This window comes from Heptranchias perlo, chromosome 25, assembly GCF_035084215.1.
Source record: "Heptranchias perlo isolate sHepPer1 chromosome 25, sHepPer1.hap1, whole genome shotgun sequence".
Lineage (NCBI taxonomy): Eukaryota > Metazoa > Chordata > Chondrichthyes > Hexanchiformes > Hexanchidae > Heptranchias > Heptranchias perlo.
The window spans coordinates 38,046,313-38,067,753 of NC_090349.1; the positions used below are offsets into that span (position 1 = coordinate 38,046,313).

Below are 21,441 nucleotides of genomic sequence, written 5' to 3' on the forward strand. Positions count from 1 at the left end.
GCTGTGAAAGGTTGTTGGAACTGGGATATAGTGTTGCTCCTTTCTCTTTCTGTTGCTTTCCAACATTATTGAGAACAGGCTACCTCCTCCCCACCCCACCGTCTCCACAGCACAAATGAAAGGGCCACTTGCCAATTCCTCACTGCAGAGGATAAAAATAAGGACTCGTCCCATCACTCCGTGGTGCAGCTTATTGGAGTATTTAAGAGTGGCCTTCAAGCAACTCACTGCTCAAGTTTGTGGCCCTCAATAGAGAGTTCATGAGTAATACTGGCATCACTTAAATTATCCATTCTACCTGAAGCAGCAAAAAAAATATTAAAAACTACCACATAGTTTACTATCTCCAGCCGTCATTATGATCCTGTTGTATGGCTGCAGTCAATTGGAATTGAATTAAGTTTGTGTTTTTTACAGCTTCTAAATGTATAACTATCAATTTAACGATGAATATGCTTGCAGTTACGTTTCTTTATTGGACTTGTAGAAAACAAACAATAAAGGATTACATCATACAAAGAGGCTTATCAAAGTGGCCATTTGAAGCATGCATTGCCATGGTAATGATGTCACCCTTTCTCCCCCAACAATAGAATTAATCAGGAAAAAAAGTATATCTGTACCTCCAGCGAAAGTTGTCAATAATGCATATCTGTTAAATTTAATTTTTCGTTTTGTTATAAAGTTATAAGGAGTCATACGATCTTCTCTCCCATGCTCCATGCAGTAGTTCAGTGTTAAAGTCAATCCCTCTGTGCGTAATTAATCTTTTCAAATATACAGCTGCAGGTTGCCCAGAGTAGGATTGAGTATATGGAACACTCGATGGCAGAACGTGGGATTGTGAGCCGACAGGAAGCTGTCATCTGTGATCTTGAGAACAAGCTTGAGTTCCAGAGAGCACAGCTCAAAAGATTTGAGGTAGACTATTTTATTTTATGTGTATAACCATTTTTTTTTTTGAATCCTCTTCTTATCCTTCCTGGCGCCTTTTGAATCACTTAATCGACCTAGGTATCTTTTGCGAATCCCTACTGTTTGATTTAGGTTCCTCCCAGGTGTTAGCAGTACTTTCAGGAATTAGAAATCCCAGAAGTAGGACAAACTCGAGGAGATTATCTATACCTCTAAAGAAGACATGACTATAGTTTGGAAACATTTATTAGAAGACTTCTTGGAAAGAGGAATTTAGTATTATCTAGAATGTACATAGAGTGTACAGCACAGAAACAGGCCATTCGGCCCAACAGGTCTATACCGGTGTTTTGCTCCACACGAACCTCCTCCCACCCTCCTTCATCTAACCCCATCCACATATCATTCTACTCCTTTCTCCTTCATGTGTTTATCCAGCTTCCCCTGAAATGCATCTGAGCTAGTCACCTCATCTCCTCCTTGTGTAGCAAGTTCCACATTCTAACCACTCTCTGGGTAAAGAAGTTTCTTCTCAATTCCCTATTGTATTTATCAGTGACTATCTTATATTTATGGCCCCCAGTTCTGGTCTCCCCCACAAGTGGTGGAGATTCCACCGAGATGCTACGATACAAGGCTGCAACTCAGTTATGTTAAAAGTGAAGGCCAGAAAGATGAGGCTGAATGAGTGTAAACATCTGCCCTACATCGATTTTAAAGTCAGTGGGGACTCTTCCAGGGGACAATTATGTTGACCGAAGGTTTTCTCCCTTTCTGACATGCCCACTAAGGAACATTCACATTTTTTGCCTAGTTTCCTACTGACGTACAACCTGGAAGTGTTCATTTTGCTGATACTTTTACACCTGTAATAGGCCATAAGTATCCTGGAATCTATCACATGGAGTGCACTATATTTGAGGTTCTGCCTGTGAATATACGTTGGCTGGAGTTTTTAATTCGCACTTTGCTGTGATCTCCCCTATTTTTTCACCTGATCGGTGTTTTCTCCTAATGCAGGGTACAGCCTGATCACTGCTTCTCATTTCCTAATAGCTTCTGTCTTGCTTTGAGTTATTGGCTTATCAAGAGTTAATTCAAGTTCTAACTGTAATCTCTCAGACAGTCTCTTGTCATGTTGCCCCACTGCAACATGACAATTAATTCTTTTGCCATAGCTACTGTGTTCTGTCAGACCGCATAGAACTGACAAAACTGCCTACTACCTCCCCTTCTTCCTGTTTTCTTGGATTGAATTTAACTCTTTCAACAATGTTTCCATGCACTGCAGAATGCTTTTCCAACTTATCCAGTGCATTTTGTGTAATTTGTCCAATTTTTCTTGAGCGATTTAAAAAGAGAGTGGTTGTAGAGGGTTGTTTTTCAAATTGGAGGCCTGTGACCAGCGGTGTGCCTCAGGGATCGGTGCTGGGTCCGCTGTTATTTGTTATTTATATTAATGATTTGGATGAGAATTTAGGAGGCATGGTTAGTAAGTTTGCAGATAACACCAAGATTGGTGGCATTGTGGACAGTGAAGAAGGTTATCTAGGATTGCAACAGGATCTTGATAAATTGGGCCAGTGGACCGATGAATGGCAGATGGAGTTTAATTTAGATAAATGTGAGGTGATGCATTTTGGGAGATCAAATTGGGCCAGGACCTACTCCGTTAATGGTAGGGCGTTGGGGAGAGTTATAGAACAAAGAGATCTACGAGTACAGGTTCATAGCTCCTTGAAAGTGGAGTCACAGGTGGATAGGGTGGTGAAGAAGGCATTCAGCATGCTTGGTTTCATTGGTCAGAACATTGAATACAGGAGTTGGGATGTCTTGTTGAAGTTGTACAAGACATTAGTAAGGCCACACTTGGAATACTGTGTACAGTTCTGGTCACCCTATTATAGAAAGGATATTATTAAACTAGAAAGAGTGCAGAAAAGATTTACTAGGATGCTACCGGGACTTGATGGTTTGACTTATAGGGAGAGGTTGGATAGACTGAGACTTTTTCCCCTGGAGAGTAGGAGGTTTAGGGGTGATCTTATAGAAGTCTATAAAATAATGAGGGGCATAGATAAGGTAGATAGTCAAAATCTTTTCCCAAAGGTAGGGGAGTCTATAACGAGGGGGCATAGATTTAAGGTGAGAGGGGAGAGATACAAAAGGGTCCAGAGGGGCAATTTTTTCACTCAAAGGGTGGTGAGTGTCTGGAACGAGCTGCCAGAGGCAGTAGTAGAGGCGGGTACAATTTTGTCTTTTAAAAAGCATTTGGACAGTTACATGGGTAAGATGGGTATAGAGGGATATGGGCCAAGTGCAGGCAATTGGGACTAGCTTAGTGGTATAAACTGGGCGACATGGACATGTTGGGCCGAAGGGCCTGTTTCCATGTTGTAAACTTCTATGATTCTATGATTCTATAAAACATCTGCTTCCTCCCTGGTCAAAATATATCCACCTGTTGGTCTGATTCTGTCCATATTTATGATCTGAGCCCTAAGCGATTCTACATCTTTTAAATCCTTTTATCCATCGTAGCCATTCTCCTGGTTTACGAAATGGAGTTTACCTGGTGGGTTAATCTGGAAAGGGGCCAGTTATCTGCACCATCAAACTGCATTGTTACTCTTACCAACTTGCAGGCATTTTGTTCTCCCTGCTGTCTGGTCCTCAACAAATGGTCTTCTTCAGTGTCCCACAATCACCAGATAACTTTATGTTAGAACAAGAATTGGGTATCTTGGATGTTGTTTTTAGAAGAGATTAATACATGAAATACTAACGACAGTGATTTATTCCAAGCTCCTTCTCCTGCAATTTAACTGTAGTGTAACTGTAATCCCCCAAAAGATTGTTCTGACTCCCCCTCCTGGACCTTTCTTACATTATGATGACTTGCAACTGCATCTTCCCTTGGATAATCCCATAGTTCGTACCAATTATGTTCTTGTATCATAGTATCATAGCAGGTAGAGCTCAGAAGGAGGCCATTCAGCCCGTGTCTGTGCCGGCTCTTTGAAAGAGCTATCCAATTGGTCCCATTCCCCTGCTCTTTCCCCATAGCCCTGGGAATGTTTTCCCTTAAAGTATTTATCTTTTGAAAGTTACTATTGAATCTGCTTCCACCACCCTTTCAGGCAGTGCATTTCAGATCATTACAACTCGCTGCGTAAAAAAATGTTTCCTCATGTCACGTCTGGCTCTTTTGCCGATCGCCTAAAATCTGTGTCCTCTGGTTACCGACCCTTCTGCCACTGGAAATAGTTTCTCCTTATTTACTCTATCAAAGCTGTCTCTTAGTTTCAACCTTTGCAGTTACTTGCTTATGTCCATGCTACCCGTGGCTTTTAACACTTTAAATACATGAACCATGCTCCCTCTCGGTTTTCTCCACTGAGAACAGATCCAGTTCTGACAGTCTAGCCTCACAATTTAAGGCCATTTATGACTCTTTTTCAAGAAAAGAGTTCTCATCTATTTTTTTAATGTGCAATTTATTAATTGTGGGATGTGTGCAATTTTCCAGTGAATGATTTAATGAAATCAGATTTCATTAGCAGGAACAATAATAAACAGTGTTTAAAGGTTGTTTATTTTAATAACACACAATATTTTTCTTCCCTTTCAAAAATTCTCGGCCAGCTGAATGTTAAGCTTCTTTGGGGGAATGTGTAAAGAGCACATCCAGTCCTGGGATGTGCTCTTTACATCAAGGGCATGATTTTAAATGGGAAAAACAGGTGGGTTAGGGGCAGAGGCGCAGCAAAAATTTTAGAAACCTAAAATCTGCCCCCAATCCGCCTCCAACCCTCCCACTTCCAGTTTTCACGGAGACGGAACGAGGGATAGGTGACTAACCCACTTTCAGGAGGTGGGTCGGTCAGTGAAAGCTTTCAAGGAGGCTCCGAGCCTCCATTTTGACAAGTTTTTTGTTTTTAAGCCCCGGGGGCCGGGATTCCCTGCGGGCCTTCTACTTCACGCCATGTGAGAGGAGGGGAGAAGGCCCGAAACTGTAGGTAAGTGCCTTTATGGCACAGCTTGTGGGCCTGGAGCAGCAGCAGTGCTTCCCCCAGGCCCAACAAGCTTACCTGCAGTGACCACCCCCACCACGATCTCCGACCACCCCTCTCCACAATCTCTGATCCCCCCCCACGATCGATGACCCCCGACCCCGATTCCCCTGATGACTGAGCCCCCCGATGACTGACCGACCCCCCCGATGACTGACCGACCCCCCCAATGACTGACTTCCCCCACAACGACTGAGCCCCCGACTCCCCCAATGACCCCTGATGACTGAGCCCCCCAATGACCCCGATCATTTGACCCCCCGATGACCGCTGCCCTCCCCCGATGACCCCCGAATCTAACACTTACCTACTTGCTTTCCTCTTCCTTCCTCTTCTCCCACCCGACTGAGATCAGTCTGTCAATCAGGCCGGCCTGTTGGGCGGGAAACCATCAAAATAAATATAAGACGTCCTTACGTCAAAATCGTAAGATCGTCCGGGAAACCCATACTTCCGGATTTCCCGTCAAGAATTCCACACCCAGCCCCCTCGATAAAATCATGCCCCAAGTGTCAGTGCTGAGCACTCCCGGGTTAGTTACAGCTTTGGGTTAGAAGCAAAATAAAACTCTCCCAACACTGTCCCAGTAAAGTACGTTAACCTCCCAAGATCACTCCCAACTATAAAAGTAACATTTTTCACACCAGCCATCTTTTGAGTGAAACTGTCAGTTTATTTCCAGTTAGTGCTAAAGATTCTGAGCAGCTTTGTGCTGCAGAAGTATGAGCTGAATTGAGACTGCCCCAGATTCTTGTTTTTAACCTTGGACACAAGCGACCAGCAGAAATCTTAGTCTCTGATCCGATCAGTGTAAGCTTGATCAGCCTTCGGGGCTCTGAGGTGACAAGATCATTTTCCAACCCCTCTGCACTACCCAATAACCTACTTCATGCTGATTTTCACAGTGTCTTATTGTTTTAAAGGGCATTTTGGTTGTTTATTAGGGATTTTGGTTGACATAGTGTTATATAACATCTTTTGCCTGGTTGAATATAAAACCAGGCGCGGTGATGGCGTCACCACATCTGCAATGACTAATTTATTAAATTTTAAAAAAGTTAAGTTCTGCCCAGGCTTAACGGGTAACAGCCCTGTCCAGTGTAGCGCTAATCCACAGCAGCCAGAACTGGCTTCTTGCTAAGTGGGCCAACCTCCATATGAGCAACTGTGTTGGCGCTAGTGTTAATCTCAGTGCTCTTGGACTCAGGAGGGAAAAATCAGCCAGGACTCTCGCTGCTGCTCCAGTGACTGGTCCTGGGAAAGGTGTGAGCCGACATCGGGTAAGGATGTGGCGTAGTTGTGATGCCTACTGTGGTTGAACCGCTTGGCTGTACTCATCTATCCAGGGCCAAACTTGAGGGATGGCCACTTGGGTGAGGGACCGGAGGGCTGCAGATGCTTGTGGAACTATACTCAATCAGCAATCGGCTCTTTCTGTCTCAGCATAAGGTTTCATCTTCTGCAATCAGTGAAATGGAGCCTTTTATCTGCCCGAGTACCTGAATTTGGCTTCAGAACTATTTCAGCCTTCAGCATTTAACCTCTTGTGTGTCAAAACAGACATTTCTATCAACTTCCTTTTGAAATAAGGGTTTCCAGATATATTGTTCAGCATTACTTCATTCAGAGCCATAAGACAGTCGATGAACTAATGCACCAAAATACACTGCCACATATCCCAGTGGCCATGTCTGCATTATACACAAAATCTATACAATAGAACACATTATTTCTTTCACATCAAAGAAACACAGCTGTTAATTAGATCAAGGAAATACACCTTTTGATCAAAAGCCACCGTCTGATCTTTAAATAAATGAAGTGGGTAACTCTTAATTCATTACAGGGGGTTTGGACCTTTGTGAACCAAGTATCTTTATGCTAACTCAGTTTAGAAACAGTTATTCTGTGTCCTACACCCTCTATGGATTTTATGGGAACCATGGAAACAATATTGAAAAATGATTTGATGGCAAAGGGTTTAAATCATGTCTATATCAGCGTGTCATAAGCTGTTTCAAAGGTATTCTGCCTGGAGGAGCTGTGTAGCACACATCTAATCAAGTTCTCCTGATGAGAGAAATCAGTTGTTGAACAGTCTACAACATTCATAGTGAGCTAATAAATTCAGAACACCATCAGTGAAATTTAAGTACATTCCCAGCACGTCTCACGCACAAATCCAAAATCAAAGTAGTCTGCCAACTTGAATAGATTAAAGATTTAATTTTCGCTGTTTTTTTGGTATCAAATACTGGAGGACGAGAAAGCTGCTGTTCCACCGATATACAACGTGGACAATGCTCACACTTACCTCATGATTAAATCAATCGTTCAGGCCAGTGTAGGGGCAGTACATTGATGATCATATATTACTGTTCCCTTACCTTTCTCTTTAATATCCTAGGGATTGATAATGTGGTCCTGGCACAGTTTGGGCACTTTGCTTGTCTGCAGTGCTTTGAGCTGACATTGTGCTAGCATACAAAGTCAGCTCATTACCATGATATCTGGGGCCAGTTGTTAGATAGTATTCCTCAGTTCATTAGTGAGTGGTTCTTAACTTGTACTCTCTTGTACTTCAACATTAATGAATAGTTCTTTTTAATCTAAAATTATTCTCGAATATAGCCATCAGATTCTTCTTTGAAAGTTGAATAAAATGACATTAAAGTGAATCGAAACACACAAACACAGACACATAGACATATAGACACGCACACTTACACACATATATACACACACATACACACACACATACACGCACACACAGACATATAGACATACACATACACACACAGACACATAGACATATAGACACACACATACACACACATATACATACACACATATACACACACACATAGACACACACACAGACATATAGACACGCACACTCACACACATATATACACACACATACACACACACACACACAGACATATAGACATACACATACACACACACAGACATATAGACACGCACACTCACACACATATATACACACACATACACACACACATACACGCACACACAGACATATAGACATACACATACACACACACAGACACATAGACATATAGACGCACACATACATACACACATATACATACACACATATACACACACACATAGACACACGCACATAGACACATAGATATATAGACACACACATACACACACACATAGACACGCACACACACATATATGCTCACATACATATACACATGCATACACACATACATATACACACACACAAATACACACACATATATGGACATGCACACTCACACATATACATACACATATATAGACAATTACACACACACACCCCAAAGAGAGTAAGACTAGCACAGTCTAATTGCAGGTTTTGCTCCCAGTTATTACTGTTTGTTGCTCTTTTTGTAGACATTGGTCCTGCGTTTGCGGGACAGCGTGATGAAAATGGGCAAGGAACTGGAAGAGGCTGCTGAGGCCGAGGCTCGGGAGAAGGAAATTGCCAAACACTTCCAGCAGCGGATGGAGGAAATGAAAGCGGAGATGGATGAGCTCGTTCAGCGGGAACTGGAGGCCTCTCGTAGGTGCATGGAACTGGTAAGGACATTCAATTCTGGACCCCAAAATAAAAGGATTACAAATGGAGAGGTAAAAGTGGACCGCAAATGTTGGAAATATGAAATAAAAACAGAAAATGCTACAAGTACACAACTGGCCAGTCAAACTGAAAGGGAAAGCTAAGTTAATACTTTGGCTGTAAACCTTCATCGGGACTAGTACAGTTAGGCTGGAGGAGAGGCTTTATAGAACATGATTTCCCCATAGTCTGAAGAGAGTATGTCAATTCAGTTGGGGATATCCTTTTAAGAAGGGCTGCTACTTGCATTTCTGCAGCCTGAGGTGAAACAAATGCTATCTTTTTAATCCACAAATATTTCTGGTGTCAGCCGTGGATCAGCCAGTAGAACTCTCGCCTCTAAATCAGAAGAGTGGGTTCAAGGCCGACTCCCGACATTGAGCACAAAATCTCAGCTCACACTCCAGTGCAGTACTGAGGGAGTGCTGCACCGTCAGAGGTGCCGCCTTTTGGATGAGATGTTAAACCGAGGCCCCGTCTGCCCTCTCAGGTGGACGTAAAAGATCAATGGTGCTCTTTCGAAGAAGAGCTGTGGGGTTCTTTCTGGTGTCCTGGCCAACATTTATCCCCAACCAACACCGCTAAATCAGATTTTCTGGTCATTATCTCACTGCTGTCTGTGGGATCTTGCTGTGCGCAAATTGGCTACTGCGTTTCCTACATTACAGCAGTGACTGCACTTCAAAAAGTACTTTGGGACAAGCACTCTGGGACGTCCTGAGGTCATGAGAGGTGCAATATAAATGCAAGTTTTTCTTTTATTCATCGATATAATTCTCTTCATTTAGCTGAATGGCAATAAGATACACTTGCATGTTAATGTAGAACTGAAGTGTGGACTCATCCATCAATCGACCTCAATTCCCCAGCACAATATGTGAGCTTGGATTTGGTTGTTGAAGTAACAGTTGCTAACCTGTCAGTGACAGCAACCTTTCACCGACCATCCTTTGTGAAGGAGTAATTAACAGGTTAGTGAGGCATTGAATTCTGTGCCGATCTGCTGCAATTAGAAGCTTGCAACTAAAAATGGAGCCAAGAAATGTGTTGAGTGAAGGGCAGTGTACGTGGGAAGGAGCTCTGTAACAAGGTTAGAAAGGAAGACTTGTTGCCGAATCTGCCCAGCAACAGTGCCAGAAATCGGTCGATCCTGACTTGTTGAGAGTCATTCTCAGGTTTCGGGGGGTATGGTCTGTACTGTCTGTTTATGTAAAAACTGCACTGCTGGCCTACAGGTGAAGTAAGATCTCAGTCTGCCCATAGCTAGAAAAAATGGCAACCAGCACTAGCGGAGGCAGCCATTTCTGTTCACCTCTGTAGTCCTTGAAAGTCCACTTCATAGTGTGCCGAGGCATTAGTGCTACCTTGTTTATATTACGACACTATCTTTTGAAAGTAGAGCTGCCTCTGGAGGCATCACTGTAATAAACGTGCAGGCTTTTATACTTGAGAAAGACCTGCCACAACTCACTGTTACAAGTCAAATATCCTCTTTATTCATGTTGGAAAAGCTGATCCGCGTGCATGTGCGTGTGTGTGTGGTGTGTGTGGTGTGTGTGTGTGGTGTGTGGTGTGTGTGGTGTGTGTGTGTGCATTGTGTGTGTGCGTGTGTGTGTGGTGTGTGTGCATTGTGTGTGTGTGGTGTGTGTGCATTGTGTGTGTGCGGATGTGTGTGTGCATTGCGTGTGTGTGTGTGTGTATGTGTGTGTGTGTGTGCATTGTGTGTGTGGATGTGTGTGTGTGCATTGTGTGTATGTGTGTGTGTGCATTGTGTGTGTGTGTGAATTGTGTATGTGTATGTGTATGTGTGTGTGTGTGTATGTGTGTGTGTGTGAATTGTGTGTGTATGTGTATGTGTGTGTATGTGTATGTGTGTGTGTGTGTGTGCATTGTGTGTGTGGATGTGTGTGTGTGCGTGTATATTTATTATTAAGATGTTAGTTCAGAGTTGCTCGGAGTAGTGAAAGGCTGTGAAGATGGTGATTTTCCTAGGCCCCTGTTATGTTCCCTTCCACTGTGCCTCTTTTATTTATCCTTTGAGATATTTTTTGTCAAGTAAAACTGATGAATCATTAATTAGTGTTTACATGGGGAATTGTGAAAGAGCGAGTATAGATTTAATTCCGTGTGTCTGGTTCGATGTTTCTGACAGGACTTAAATGATTGTCATTACCCGAAGCCCACACGCTGAGGTGACATCACTCGTCATCTGCAATTCATACACAGTGTGTTTCCAAAGTTATTTAAATTCCCAACCCCCTCCAGCTCTTTTCACCATGATGGAGCCATTTTATGTCAGAAGCCTAAAGTGAAGGTGAGATCAGCAAACATGATGTTAGGAATATGAATTTTTTAATAATATAGACAAAGGCTGCAGAACTCTGCCTATATGTCAACAACAACAGCAACTTGCACTTATATCGTGCCTTTAGCATAGTCAAACATCCCAAGGCGCTTCACAGGGGAGTTATTAAACAAAATTTGACACTGAGCCCCATGAGATATTAGGACAGGTGATTTCAGGACAAAAGCTTGGTCAGAGAGGTAGGTTTTAAGGAGCATCATAAAGGAGAAGAGAGAGGTAGAGAGGCGGAGAGATTTAGGGAGGCAATTCCAGAGCTTAGGGCCGAGGCAGCTGAAGGCACAGCCGCCAACGGTGGAGCGATGAAAATCAGGGTTGAGCAAGAGGCCAGAATTGGAGGAGCGCAGAGATCTCGGTGGGTGGTAGGGCTGGAGGAGGTTACAGAGATAGGGAGGGGCGAGGCCGTGGAAGGATTTGAAAACAAGGATGAGAATTTTATAATCGAGGCATTGCCGGATGGGGAGCCAATGTAGGCCAGTAAGCACAGGAATGAAGGGAAGGATGAATTCAACACGCAGTCAAACACTGGTTTATTAAATTAACCTCAACATACCCATGACCAACACCCGAGGTTGCAAAGGATGCTTGCCACAGAAGTACACACATTGCAGCTCAACCCTTCAGATGCTTCTCTTTGGCCCCGTAATTAGCGGGGAGGCGGGGTGGCAGCAGCGGGGGGGCGATTCGGCGCATGGCAAACCCGCATGGACCAAACTTACCGTTTCCGACGCAATCGCACGTTGATTTATAGTCGTTAACGTCCTCTCCGGGTTTCGCACCCGGCAGCTGGCCTGATTTACAGGCTGGCTGTCATCAGGAGCTGCAACGTGAGGGGCGGGAAAGAGAGAGAGAGAGAGACGTCATCCTCCGCTGGACTGGAAGACCGGGGGTGGGGGGGTGGAGAATGGAAGATCCGGCGCTGGATTTGAAGACCGGAGAGGGGGAGAGCGGGGGAAGATCGGGAGGGTGAGATCGGGGGGACATCGAGGGGACAGTGGGAGGGTGAAGAGGGGGACATCGGAGCGGGAGACATCGGATATTGGAGCAGGTTTCAAAGGTTGGTGCATTTAGTATTTTCACTTCATTGCATGTTTTTTTATTTCATTTATTTTGTTTCTTGTTCCCTGATCCAGCCCTTCGCAGAGGGCAAGCCGCCCAGGTAAGTTAAAAATCTTTCTAATCGCTTACCCTGTCACAGGTAAAGTACCTTAAGTACGAGGTACATTTGGCTCTTTAACTGTCGTGCCGCCAGCTTTAATTGCCGATGGGACTTCTGGTTTCGGGTCGCCCGTGTGCACACAGGTGGGTCCCTGGGAAACTCGGAAGCTGGCAGGCTGGAGCCGGCTTCCGAACCCAAATGGGATTTGCACGATTTCTGGAGCCCCCAAAGCACCCAACGCACCCGCATTTGCCTCCTAAAGTCACCCCCTTTATCTCCCAACCTATGGTTGTGATCTCACTTCATTTATACTGTTTCTAAGCTGTGCTAATCCACAGGCATTTGCATTCCATAATCTTTTACCCATTCTGGATCGCCATTCTGACACCTTATGGTCTCGAGTCCTACAGAAAAAAATTGATGCTTTAGGATCAGCATGACGCAAAAGGAGCCATGCCACCAAAACAACGATACAGTCTCCAGCTTATCCAGAGAATCTATATGTAAACATGTGCCAGCTGGCCATCCAGAAGGCTTCTTCTACAGATATTGTACTGTCAGTTGCTTTTGCAGTCTTACTTCATCTCACCCTATCAAAATATCCTTCTATTCCTTTCTCCCTCATGTACTTTTCTAGCTTCCCCTTAAATGCATCTACGCTATTCGCCTCAACTACTCCATGTGGTAGCAAGTTCCACATTCTAACCACTCCCTGAGTAAAGAAGATTCTCCCGAATTCCTTATTGGATTTATTAGTGACTATCTTATATTTATGATCCCTAGTTTTGGACTCCACCGCAAGAGGAAACAGCTTGTGGCATTGCATTGGGCAATGCATTTACTAACCGAGCCTCCAGGAGAGAAAGGAACCTTTTTTTGACTTTATTGCTGAAACAACGTGAGCGGAGCCTGACTGAATAGTTGTGGAGTACAATTGTCTGAGGGAACTAATTGTAACGGGTGAAATGTAGACATCTCAGGTTAAGGGTTACATCGATGAATGTTAGTTCAGCTCCTTTACTCAAAAATCATTGGATGGAGTCATTAATCTAGGTACTCCAGCTTCGACTGTGTTCTATCACGCAACTAGACTGCAGCTTATCTCACTGTAAAACTGGCAGAAAGAACCTTTGTTCCACTTCTGCAAAATCACTGCTTTTGTGTCTATCTTCTCTTTGGAAGAATCTCTGTCTGCATTCCTTTTATCGTTCACCTGATTCTCTTAAAGGGGAAGCGGCTAGTTCTATAAAATATAAAGTGACAACAACATCTCACCATCTGTTCTATTCATCCAGTTCCATCACGCAGTCAACTCTGAATCAGATCTGCAGGTGATGTCCTCACTATTATGGTTTCTTTTCCTCTTCAGCAGATTTGTACTTGTGAAAAATGCTAAAATAAAATGTAAATGGCCTTAAATTGAAATTCTTTTCTTTTTCTATTCTATAAATCATTGACTCCGACAGCACAGAAGGAGGCCATTCGTCCCATCATGTCTGTGCCGGCTCTTTGAACGAGCTATCCAATTAGTCCCATTCCCCTGCTCTGTCTCCATAGCCCTGCAATTTTCTCCCCTTCAAGTATTTATCCAATTTCCTTTTGAAAGTTACTATTGAATCTGCTTCCACCATCCTTTCAGGCAGTGCATTCCAGATCATAACAACTCGCTGCGTAAAAATGTTCTCCTCATCTCACCTCTAGCTCTTTTGCCAATTATGTTAAATTCATGTCCTCTGGTTACCAATCCTTCAGCCAGTGTAAACGGTTTTTCCTTATAAAATCCAAAAGCATAATTGAAGGGAATTGAAACCATTACTGCTCAACCAAGGTACCATAAATGTAAGGAATCTTACAACACCAGGTTATAGTCCAACAGTTTTATTTGAAAATCACAAGCTTTCGGAGGCTTTCTCCTTCGTCAGGTGATGAAGGAGAAAGCCTCCGAAAGCTTGTGATTTTCAAATAAAACTGTTGGACTATAACCTGGTGTTGTAAGATTTCTTACATTTGTCCACCCCAGTCCATCACCGGCATCTCCACATCAAAGGTACCATAATGCAGCCGACTCTTTGGATGAATCAGTAGAACAAGAAAGTAATGAGGGCAAGCCAACAGACTTTGAAAAAGATATAGGTGATGAGAACGTTTCCTTAAAATGAGTGACAGCTCATCTGGGCATAAACCATTTTATTTAGCTGCTGTGTCTTAGTAATATCCCATTTGTGTCTTTTTTTTTTAACTTGGCAGGGATCTCAGGTGGAGAGCCTGATGGCGATTAAACAGACCTTGCAAGCAGATCTCGAAATATCAATAAAACGGATCGTGGACCTGCAGACAGTCTTGAAGGAGGAGTCTAGCGATGAGAGTGATGATGAAGCTGAAAGGTAATTTCTTCGGTGTAAAAAAAAAGTAAAGCCATGAGGTGTATTTGGCTACAGACTTGGTTAGAAATCCAGACCAATTGGTAGTTGATAGCTGTTTAGTTTCTGGAGACAAAAAATAATCCAAATTCAGATCCTCTGACATTTAAAATAAATCAAGATTTTTGGATTTGCCATGGTGGGAAGTGCTTTTTTTAAAAAAAAACTGTAAACCCGAGAAGTTCGTATTCAGGACTGGCCATGTACAGACTGTTTTAGTGTCTTAACTACCAGAATAGCACCAGACACCAGAAATACAGCAGGAACCCAGCACAAAATGTGCAATATGGCCTTTTATACAAAGAAACTTTAGCATTGCAGCTGTATTTAAATCACAGTATTTGAGAGAATAAAGAATTTAAGGCTGGTGTAAATATGGTCATATTTGATATGACAGGGACCATGTAGGTACATAGAAAAGATTAAAATTAGTCTGTGTAATGGTTTCCTCACCTTTATGATAGTTGGTTAATGTCGCAGCTAAAATGGATGATTGAATTATGATTTTTCGTCCCCATTCTACATAACTGCTGCCCACAGCACCAACCTGATCCAATAAGGTCAAGATCCTATAATCTTGCCCTGAGAGGCTCTGAGAATAGGGACTGAAGAGAATGGTAATGTCAGATTAATCCAGTAGGCAGCACTTCATATCTGAGCAGGTTTGATGTGGTGGTATGTTGTGACAAACTCTTTTCTCCCCAGTGTGCGGATGGCTTTGGGAGCAGATTTGAAAAGGACAGATGTGTAAGAACAAGCTGCCTTTTGCTTTTTAAGAGTGGTGTGCTTGAAGCATGAAAGAAACTGTACAAAATTCACATGTACCCCAACGGCATGTCCAACTATTCTAACCTTAAACTGAAATCTTCGTCTGAGATCAAGCTAATGTTTTCACCTCAATGGGAGTGACTGTCTTGATATGGGGCAAAACAAGAAATAAGTTAAAAATGGTCACTGCAGTTTCACCTCCAGGCAGTGGGCTGGCCCAGTACATCGGAATATCAATGCACTGCAAAAATTCTTGATCTTGGTTTGATGTGGTAGAGATGCTGAAAGGAAACTCCTTCCCTCAAGGGAAGGAAAGCCAGAGATGAAATCTGTGCTAAAATCTGAAATCTGGAACTCTCTTCTCACCCCCAAAAAGCCGTTGAGGCTCGAGATCAATTGAAAATTTCAAAACTGAATCAATAGATTTTTGATAGGTAGGGATATTGAGCGATATGGAGCCAAGTGGGTAGATGGCGTTAAGATACCGATCAGCTATGATCTAATTGAATGGCAGAAGAGGCTCGAGGGGCTGAATGGCCTATTCCTGTTCCTATGTGCTAAGCTTGGGATCCTGGGGGCAAATTGCTCAGCGACCTCCCTCTTTGACTGCAGGAGATCTGTGCAACAGTGAGACCAAAGGGAGGAAAATAGAGGGATTTTAAACCTATTACTCAAAATTCTTAAAAACTTCTACCATCCAGCTGTGACAGTATTGGCACATTTTAGGGCAGTGTTGTGACACCATTGCAAAAGCCCAAGTGGGTATATACATATAGGATATTAAATTTGAATTTCTATTAACGCTTCTGTCAATTTTGTTGGGCTGTTTTATTGAAAAACCTAGGAGAAGGGCCAAGGGCCATTGTGCTGGGCACAACCAAGGTTAAAAAGAGTAGGAGACAAGATAGGATAGATGAAGGAGCAGTGACTAATCAACATTAAGTTTGTGTTTTAAAACCTGTAAATTGTAGGAGGAAGAGAAGATTGAGGGAGGTAGGGAGTTGCACTGTGAAGTTCATAATTGCCATTAAGTCGTGAGTTTGTCATCTTAAGCAGGAAGAGGGATTATGCTAGGCTCAAATGTACAAGTAACGTTGAAAGAAATAACATTTCAGATCCCATTGTCTTCAGTGCATGAATATTAATCTTAATAATCAAATAATTATGCATGGACCAAGGCAGCATGTAATCCATGATTTAAAAGATGTGCTGCACTTAACATTTAGACCATGTATGACTCTTGATCTTAACACAGTGAGGATGAACATGTAAGATGGTGTGTTTAGAGCTTAGGAGTGACAAGAGAAGAAAACTCAGAGGAACAATGACCATAGCAGTATTAATAAAAGAGGTTGCGACAGAAACAAAGAGGTTGGAGGCTTTAATCCACTGTTAGTTTGAAGTTGCATTTCAATTAATTTAAAGTGGAACAAATGGCAGTGATGAACTCCACTGTGTTACACTTGGATATATGTATCCCTTGATGTTCATTATTCCCTAATGGATGTAATTTTCTGTTTGGATGTTAATGATTGATAGGAAATCAGGGTTAATCTTATAGGAGCATCACCCTCCTGACTACCCTGATTGGTGCAGAGTTTTAGAAGACATGGCCATCACTCCTGTCGTACTGTCAATCAGCAGACATGTTCTTAATAGTCATGCTGCAAAAGGGTATCTCAGACGCATCTCTGAACTGTTCATGCAGAAGGACATGAGAAGATCGTGTGATTCCTGCTTCTCCGTTTTACCTCTGACTAATTGAAGTAATGTTTACTCTGTTCAGGTGCAGCAGACCTTTAAATCATTTCGTTTTAACTTTGCAACAGTAATTTGGTGGAGTGTGTCCAGTAATATTTATATTTTAATTCTGCACGTTCGTTTTTCTTAAGGGTGTTTCAAATTGAGACTGCATGCATTTCAGTAAATGGCTGAAAGTTTGTCCATTTCTCTTCAGACAGACCAAATATTTATCTCATCAGTAGGGATTCCCTTCCAAAGAAATTAAAACTCTAAATTGATGAGCCACAGTGTGTGGATTGAGGATTTGTGGATTAGTATTTTCTTTTCTTGCAAGTTACTGAATTCAGTTAGGATGAATGTATGGGTTTCAGTGCTCTCTTTTATGGCAGTGGTACATGTAATATGGTTGAGTGACCATGCAGTCCACTTGGTTGTGGGATGCTTTGGGGCTGGGTTTCAGTGCCTTTCTCTCTCCTCCTCTTACTCTCCAGACCTTTTAGGAGTGGGCCATCGAGCATCCACACAGATGTTAAAGGCCCAGCTGGCAACTCCTCACTGAGGAGGATTGAAATTAACACTTTGGCATATTTCTGAGTGTGGCATCCAAGCAAGATAGTTCTTGGGATTGTGGCTTTTAGTAAAAAGTTCATGTGTAACACTGCTACGTGGTGTGATGTGCTGTAATAGGGAACTGAGCTTAGTCCAGTCGACTGAAGGACTTGGATGGTTTATTTGCTGTTCCCTACAACAAGTGAGCCCTTAGTACCATTTAAATAACGAAATCATACATTGAATCAAACTGTGAATGAATGCCAGGCTACGTGCCAGCTTGGAGCTCTCGTACTCTGTTGTTACATTCTTGGTTATCATGCAGAGTGCCTTTTATTGAAGACATTGTTACTTTATATTTGCAATTAGAATATTTTCTTCCCTGCTTTCCTGAAAGCACTGACTCACACTAGAGTCTAATCCCCCATGGGTGCTGCCCATCCTCTGGTATCTTACCCAAGTACCCAATCTTCATGTGTAAGCCCATATAGTGAGTGTTAGTATGCCATATGTTCTGAGGTACATTACAACCAAGCTTGCTCTTCCCTTCACTCAATGCCTACACACACATTTTCCTACGGAGTCTTTGCATCGCAATTAAGAACAGGAACCTTGGCTCATTTTTATGGATATGGTAGTTATGGTACTGGACTGAAGCCATGAGTTCAAATCCCACTGTGAAAATTTGTGAAACTGAATTCAATCAATCTGGCGATTTGTGGGCTAGCACCAGGAAAAAATGAACTTGAAGTATCAGATTGTTGTAAAAAATCCAACTGGTTCACTAATAAGAAAGAAAGGAAGAACTTGCATTTATATAGTGCCTTTCCTGTCATCAGAACATGCCAAAGCGTTTCACAGCCAATGAAGTACTGTTGTAATGTATTGAAACACTGCAGCCAGTTTGCGCACAGCGGGGCCCCACAAACAATAAATGATCAATTAAATTGTTTCAGTGATGTTCTTGAAGGATATCTGTTGGCCAGGACACCAGAACTCCTCTGCTCTTCTTTCAATATTGCCAAGGGATCTTTTACATCCACCTGAGAGGGTCAGATGGCACCTCGGTTTAACGTCTCATCTGAATGTTGGCATCTCCGACAGTACAGCACTCCTTCAGTACTGTACTGGGAGTGTCAGCCAAGATTATGTGCTCAAGTCTCTGGAATGGGGCTTGAATGTACAACCTTTTGACTCCAAAGCGAGAGGGCTAACATTAAGTCAAGGTTGCCACCTATAAAGTCTGTCCTTTGAGCTGAATATCCTTCAGAGAAGGAAACCTGCCACTTCTATCAGGTCTTGCATCTTGTCCCACAGTAAATTAACGCACTGTGAAGTGGCCTAGCAAGCCATTAGAAAATGGCCCATCATCACCTTCTATGGGCAACTAGAGGTGCAATAAATGTGGTCTTGCTCTGTGTCTTCCAATACAATGATGTACAACCCATACAATTATATCACAGCTTTGGGGAAAATCATGGGATAAGTTGTCAATGATATAGCAAACTCATAACTCCTGGATGTAGGTTCTATTTTGAACCTGTTGATACATTTTATCAAATAAAGCAATTACAGAAGCTCTCGCAATGGCTCCGTGGGTAGATGTACTTCCTAGTTTGGTATTCAGCAGCACACAAAGGTCCCAGCTTCATTCCCTGATCTACACAGAGTTAACAGACCTAAACAAAGGCAGCCATGGCAGTGCTAGACATGGTCTCTGTGCCACTGGGGTAGGGAAGGATAGCTATTCAGTGATTCCTGCTGGAAAGTACACATGTGGCTGAGTACAGGAATAGACCTGGCTCTGAGCCCCCTTTCCGCCCCACCCCCGTCCCCCTGTCCCCATGTTTAAGTAACCTGCAGACACTCCCCATGAAGGCTCAGTCATGAAGAGAGCTATGTCTGTCTATGGATTCATAGAGCAACCAGAATCAGTGCTCGTTAGGAGAGACAGGGAGCAGCAGGCTCCAAACGTCACTGAGGCACTTTGAGTCGAAGTGGTTCCACTGTGTGTAATCACTGAGGAGCAGAGTGGCGCTGGTGACTTGCAAACCTTATCATTGGCTTCATTACCTCAGTGAGAACATTGTTGGATTCCGATTCTGTTCCAAATAACTCAAACATCAGCACTTTGACATAAAACTGACTTGCAACAAGTCGATGGAAAGGGCATCCTGTGATTTGAAGTGTTTAAGAAACTGGTAAGAGTGGCAATGAGAATTCTGACAAGAAGATTTTCTTCTTGTTCTACAAGTCATCTTGTTCAGTGCTTTGTTTATCTGAGTCCCACTGACAGACCACTCTCAAAAAAATAATTTGATTCATGACTTGAAAGGTACACGTGATGCTGTTATCTGAGGTACAGCAGTCAGCTTTTATTTTTAATTTGAACGTTAATCAAGTCTACACAATGCATGTGGGAGCTGGACCTCTGAACGTTTTTTACGTGGGAGCTAATTGTTCTCCCATGGCATTGCTCACAGATAATCAAGACCAAGCGTAGTCTTCCAGTGAAATAGGATTAGAGGGCAGGGGATAATTGGACCAGGCTACATAGATGTAAGATTTGTAATGAGACGTCGCCCTGTAGCACAGGCTGAGGAGCTGAGTGACACAAAACCTAGGCTCTACATCAGCAGCACTGGCAGAAGGCTGTATTTACAGCATGACAAGTTTACGTAGGTAGTTTCCATTCTAAATGTGGCTATAAGATTCGATTTTCCCTCCTGCAGTCACCATTGATGCACGTTAGGGTTTTTGTATAAATCTTGTACATTTTTTTAAAAAAACAATCCTTGATTTGAGGTTAATTGACTTCAAAAACTTCAGAACTTGGTTGCTGTTTTCTGTATTTTCTTGCTGGACTCTCCCATATATATATGTATGTGTATATATATGTATATATGTTTATGTAGCCAATCTTCCATCCTTCCCAGTGTTGGTGAGAAGGTGTGCACAGGCCATTGATGTACAAACCGCATTGTACAGTTGGGCTCTGCATTGTACGTTCACATTCTATTGTGTTTTCTCCCAATATGGAGCCATATCTAATCCCCTCTTTTGTCTTTATTTTGTTTTTACAAATTCCTGCATATCTAACTTCCCTGTTTGAGATGATCTTAGTTTAGTGCACAGCTCTGCACACCTCTTATCAAAATCTGTTCAATGGCTATTAATCCCATTAGCTGCCTCTTTGTGAAGGAGTGAGTATTTGACCTCCACCATTTGTTCTCCTCTCTTTTTCCTTGCTCTTCTAGCCCAACTTGACCTTTTTGGTTTGATAAATGGGGGCTTCTCCAGCTTGACCATGACAGTTCTGAACGATTACACCTGAACAGTTAAGCTGTCTTTTTGTTTTAGGTGCCAACTGACCTACATTGCGTCTCCAGCATTTTCAGGCATTATGTGAGATTTATTATCATTGTTTAAAGTGTTGATCTCTCCCTCTTACACCAATGCTGGGTGGTCCGTGTACCATAAGGCTAGACTCGCTCTCTGATGGCTCACTCGCTGCCCCCTGAGTCTTTCCAGCCCACAATACCACAAAGGGTTCTTGTATGAGTCTAACACCCCAACCTTATAAAACCTCCGACTCACCATGAAAAAAGCAATGAGACACCAACTAGTTATTATATCATTAGCTTCAATTTCCCTTTTTCTTTGTCATCAAACCAATTCTATCTTTCCTTAATTTTTCTCCCCCTCCCTTAAGTTCTAAAAACCTTTTACTTATTTCATTTCTTCTGTTCTTCTGGCTCTGAACATTCATTCTGCTAGTTATTTTTCTCTGGTAAATTAAAATTGATTTTAAGAAGCCT

General features: G+C 42.6%; 1 protein-coding gene across 5 annotated transcripts in view; it reads left to right on the forward strand.

The window, feature by feature from the left end:
- The window catches only part of LOC137342242 (unconventional myosin-XVIIIb-like), a 265,799-nt gene that overhangs the window by 230,826 nt on the left and 13,532 nt on the right, over positions 1-21,441 (forward strand). For 4 of the 5 annotated variants that reach the window (XM_068006069.1, XM_068006068.1, XM_068006072.1 and 1 more), the window contains 4 exons: positions 784-921; positions 8,397-8,582; positions 14,391-14,527; positions 15,269-15,310. In XM_068006069.1, the coding sequence (XP_067862170.1) occupies positions 784-921; positions 8,397-8,582; positions 14,391-14,527; positions 15,269-15,310 (503 nt within the window). The remainder of the gene's footprint in view (positions 1-783; positions 922-8,396; positions 8,583-14,390; positions 14,528-15,268; positions 15,311-21,441) is intronic. The other variant, XM_068006071.1, reaches the window with a different exon arrangement.